At 39.8% G+C, this 5,221-nt stretch overlaps 1 protein-coding gene across 1 annotated transcript; it reads right to left on the reverse strand.

The window, feature by feature from the left end:
• Positions 1-1,038: 1,038 nt before the first annotated feature.
• Positions 1,039-4,926, reverse strand: LOC138358922 (uncharacterized). Its single transcript, XM_069317369.1, has 4 exons — positions 4,775-4,926; positions 1,900-1,959; positions 1,562-1,821; positions 1,039-1,408 (listed from the first exon to the last, which is right to left on the reverse strand). The coding sequence occupies exons 1-4, from the start codon at positions 4,791-4,793 to the stop codon at positions 1,304-1,306; spliced, it is 444 nt and encodes a 147-aa protein (XP_069173470.1). The 5' UTR covers positions 4,794-4,926; the 3' UTR covers positions 1,039-1,303.
• Positions 4,927-5,221: the final 295 nt, after the last annotated feature.

Below are 5,221 nucleotides of genomic sequence, written 5' to 3' on the forward strand. Positions count from 1 at the left end.
CGCATATGCCGCAGACTTAATTCTTTTTATGTAGGCTTCAGGAGACAGGTTTGGTGTGATAACCCCTAGATCATACTCTGTCCGTTTCAACAAGTACTTCAACTCCTATTCTATTGTAATATCTCGGCCGCTCCACCCACTACTACCACTGAAATAACCGTGCAATCTCCGCTCTATCTATGGTAATAACGGATGCTATAACGATCATGTAAGATGTTTAACACTTGGGCCGTCATATGAGGACGTAAACCAGTAAACAGAGACAAACAGAAATATATATATATATATATATATTATATATATATATATATATATATATATATATATATGACAAAAAATTGACAGTTTAAAGGCACCGGAAAGAGCAGAGCTCAACCCCCGCAACCACAACTAGGTTAATATAGACAGGGGGTGGCAACTGTCCCGCAACCATCCTCCTTACTACCAAAGGTACAGAAAGGCTGTCAACGTCATGGTGACATTTGATATACACCGGCAACTACTGACCCATTAGAAAGATTCCCAAGCCTATAACAACTGCCCCCCTCCCAACTCATTGCCTGCTAGTGTCAGATCTGAAAAGGTTCACAACCCAGACCTCCCACTTCCACATTTAATCAGATTATATTAAATCTAACTTTTTCATTGTGCGCCCACTACGTACAGTGGCGCCTGTAAACCCTCCTCATTAACACAATGAAGTGTGGACTCCACCCCCAAGGAGGGAGGGGGGGGGGAAAGAGGAGCCGCTTGGGAGGTGCCATGACCAGATGGAGGACGGAGGGAGAACCTGTCCTAAGTGGGAACAATTTCCAAGCATATTAAGGTCACTTTGAAGACCACATGAAGTATAGTGTCACATACCATGGTCTTAAGGCTGGGCATGTCTCTTATCTTTTGCTTTCAGAACGGCTGTCTTAAGCGTATTTACCGTCTTAGATTGAATTATGTAACCATTACTCTAGTGATTATGACGCCTTTGAGACAGTCACGTGGTGAAGTAGCGCCGAATCAGTGAGGTCAATAGAAGTGCGAAGCTTTTGTAGTAAAATTTAATAGTTCATTTAGGAAATTATGTAATTCTACAGGCTTAATAAAGCCACTTACAGAAAGTCAATCTAAAAATGTACAACATTATAAATATTAAAACATGCCGGCAATTGCCGTTATCGTCTTTACCACACATTAAAAAAATTTTTAAATTTGAGGCATTCAAGAACCATTAAAAATTATACAATTTTGTTTTTTTTCTCCCCGAAGGTCTCTAAGGGTTTACACCTCCCCCAGGGCTGTGACGAGGGGCTCACTCCTTGTGTGCCACGAACCCACACACCCGGCACCTCGTCTCCGGCTTACAGAACATGGACAACAGGCCACACATGTCGAACCTGCGAGTTACCTCACCCTCCTGGAAGAGGATGAAGGGATAGTAAAGCTTTATTAAGAGACATTTACCGGGACAAATCTAGACACTTAACAGCTTTATGTTTGGCAAACAATGCCGTTTGTGCGATTTTCACTTTAAATATGCCATGAAAAGCTTAAGAAGCAGAAGGTTTACCTTGCAGTTTGGGCAAGTTGTGTCTGGGGGGACGACTTCGCCGGCAGCGGCAGCAGCGGCACGGGAACCAGGAGCGTAGACAAGACAGAAGGGAACATATGCTTCAGCGTTGTCAAAAGCACGACTAGCAGCAGCAGACACGCCGGAATATATATCAGAAGCAGGAACATAAGCAGCAGTCGGGTTTTCAGTCTCGGGTAGAGGCTTGCCGAGCAGACTGGTAGACTTTCCTCGGGAAGGAAGACGCTTACCATGCTTGGCTGGAAGAATAGTCACAGCAAGGATCACTAGAGTTCAAACTTTGAAAGAAAATAAAAATATAGATGAAGTATACTTACACGTAGCGTATTCCTCCCTGCGTTGCGCTACACGACTGGCCTCCGTACTGCGGGACTCCACTGGAATATATTAGAACTTTTATAACTAATCTTTGAAGTTACTATTCACAAACGAGAGTATTTGTTATCAGCAGGTCAGAATCTGACCTAGGACAATTGGCCACTAGTTACGTTATACTTAAAAATGTGTATAGTAACTTGCCAGAGTACTAAACGCGAAAATTAAAATAAATATTTACAACTAGCAGTACCCGCCACGCGTTGCTGTGGCTCAGTCTGCAAGTGGGAAAGAAAGAAGAGTGCACGTTTCTAATATGTTTAATTTTACAATGCTTGTGGGTATACAATATTTTTTATTGTTCCATTGTCTGTGGAGAGAGAGATTGTATGGTTTGCCGACTAGAACACGCAAAATATAATTGTCCATGTGAGAAGCAATCCGTGTCTAGATATAAACTGCACAATTCTAAAGATTGGCCCCAGCTTTGTTTATGGCGATATCAAACGCAAATCTAATTGGAAATTGCAATCTCTTAAAGTGAAATGGCATATATCTAACACAGATCACACTAACGTGATGTATCAAATGAACAAATACCCTAGGGCCTTGACGAGGATTCTAACCTGCGTCCGGGAGCATCCCAGACATCCATAACTCAGTCGATTAAGGCAGTGTCTGGGATGCTCCCGGACACATGTTAGAATCCTCGTCACGGCCCTTTTGGATTTGTTCAAATTGCATATATGTTGGAATCATAGTTATGCGAGTACATCTTTGTAAGGTCCTGTCAAGATTGTTGCTTCTGCGACGTCAATGATTTTTTTTACTGCAACCCACGTGGCGTGGCAAAGTTTTGGTTGGTCGATATTTCACAACATGATAATTGGCACGCCGATATTCAATTGCCGTAGGTGTGATTGTATCTCTGGCAGATCAAGTGAATTAAAAAATTATGTTGGATAATTAACCGCTTCATCCGCTTCCTCAACAGTGTCCACGGACTTATGTGCCTGCCTCGCTTTGAGTGTTACTGAATAGTTTTGTCAAGTTCGTGTGCCGGATGCTTTTGAAACATTGCACGTGGTAGTTTCAATGAATTGCACGTTCAATGGCAATTTCAAATCTGAGGTAGCAGTTCTTCCACCTGGTAGCAATGTCGCAGCAATTCCGGAAGATGCAAGTGTCAAGGCAATGCCATTTTGGGATCTAAATGCTGCCAGAATCAATCTAATTAGGAAGGTTATACCAGTTCTTCCTGGCACATCAAAGAAGATTTCTCCAGGCCCGTTACTAAAAATTTGAATTGATGGTAAATGCCTTTTCGCGCAAGCGTTAGATTAGGAATATTTGATTGCACATACGACAACAGATCACCCGTGTTGTAACTTTGTTCACGACGCAATTCTACATCGAACGAAGCAGCAGATCGATTCGGTAATAGCATTTCCAATTGAGAACTTTGTTCGCGATTTCTAAACACAAATCTTCAGTCATTATCAACGCTTCGTTGTAAATTTCTGTCGCGAAATCCATGTTCATATTTGAGTTTTCCTTGCGAATTCGACGGACAATATCTTCAGCTATGTGCTATTTATATTTCTCTCATATTTCTGTTGGAGATGAAGGAGCTGATGGTCAATATGATTGCAAACAATGCACGAATTTGATTTGGATGTGACGTGTCATTAATGCATACATCCTAGTGTCTGTCGTTCTCCAATTAATTCAGAGCTTTACATGCACTAAGGAAATTAGCATGTGTAAAGCCGTTGACAAATCTCAATTGATGGAAGACGTGGATCCAGGCACATTTACTAACAGCATGCGAAGAAAGAAAACCTTTATTGGAATGCACGGTGTATAGTCTGCCTATCGTTGTTTATTTCAATATGCCAGGTTGTCGGTCTAATCGCTCTCCTTGTTTGCGTCGTTCAAATGATTTTCTACTGGCATTCCACGTGTAATACGTAGGAACTTCCGAATACAGCAGTTTTTGCAAACGCGTCATTTGACATAACTAAGAAAGCAGTTAACGTTGTTGCCGGTGGATTACTAACTGTTTGTTGCACATTTACATCTGAAGTAAACGCGTTTAATTTTTTTTGGTTTTGTTTTAAAAAAAAAAATAAATACTAACTAAATATTACAATTCTAACGTAGATCAAGCGACACTGCTCAATTTCACCACCAATTGCACTGAGAAATAAGAACAGTTAAAATAAATTAAAAAAAATAAAAAAAATATATACTCACGAAATGAACATTATGTTAAACAACGCAGTTCAGTTCAAACGCAACGTCACAAAATACCTAAATCCAAATAATAAATTATAATCTAGGAAAAATCAATTTATCAATACAATCTAAAACATTGAAATAAAATCTTAACATTTTGAAAAGCGTGTTTTGCTCTTACGTCCGACAGATGGCGCCGTTTTTAAAGAAAAAAAAAATCCTGTCAGATGAGGCATGTATATAGTAGGTATTTAAAAACCACCTCTGTTCGAATGCAACTTTGTGTCAAAATTTCAAAGCAATCGGTAAAGAGGTTTCAAAGATTCTCATCTCGTGAAAAACAGTTAAAAAAAAAATACTATTCTTCGTCACAGACGTGATATCTATAAAAACATGCTCAAATGCGAATGCAACGTTGTGTTAAAGTTTTAAAGAAAAAGATAAGTAATTTTCAGAGATAAGCGATTTTGAACAAACGAACATTTCCATTTTTATTTATATAAGATTAGCAAAGAATACTTTAACGAGGACACGTAGCCTAGGGATATCTAAAAATAGAAACCAACACAAATATAGACCAATGGAATTCACCAAATGTTCAAAAAAGTGTAACCATTATAGAAAATAAAATACACAAACTTTCGTGTTCCTCTTCCATTGTGCTACTGATGACCAAAGGTGCTGACTAACAGACGCCGACCATAAACTGCAGGTCACAAGCCGGGTGTGATCAGGGATCCTCAACCAGGTCGTCTGCCAGCCCTTGCCTGACACTTCCTCCAAGTAACCTTGTAAAGCCTCGAGGCGACCTCCGAACCATTCACATATAATCAGTAAAACGATCAACCCGTCCTCGACTCAAGTCTATTCCATCCAGCGGTCGACCCCACAGACGCATTCATAAATTTTAGCATGCTCTTCATTCAAAACGGGAATTTTCTCAAATATAAATTAATATTATAATATATTAACATATTGTGCATATATAGGCATAGGTTAGGTTACGTTTTTAGGTTCTGTTGCCGATTATTTGTTTTTGTAGTACGTGGGTGAAGCATTTACAGCGTTGTGATTCAAACAAAAGTC

The sequence above is a fragment of the Procambarus clarkii genome, chromosome 1 (genome assembly GCF_040958095.1).
Source record: "Procambarus clarkii isolate CNS0578487 chromosome 1, FALCON_Pclarkii_2.0, whole genome shotgun sequence".
NCBI classification, from domain to species: domain Eukaryota; kingdom Metazoa; phylum Arthropoda; class Malacostraca; order Decapoda; family Cambaridae; genus Procambarus; species Procambarus clarkii.

Coding starts and splice junctions, on each gene's coding strand:
- LOC138358922 (XM_069317369.1), bottom strand. Junction 1,822..1,899: donor CAGGGAGGAATACGCTACGT/GTAAGTATACTT, acceptor CTATTCTTCCAG/CCAAGCATGGTAAGCGTCTT. Junction 1,409..1,561: donor CAACTTGCCCAAACTGCAAG/GTAAACCTTCTG, acceptor ATCCTCTTCCAG/GAGGGTGAGGTAACTCGCAG.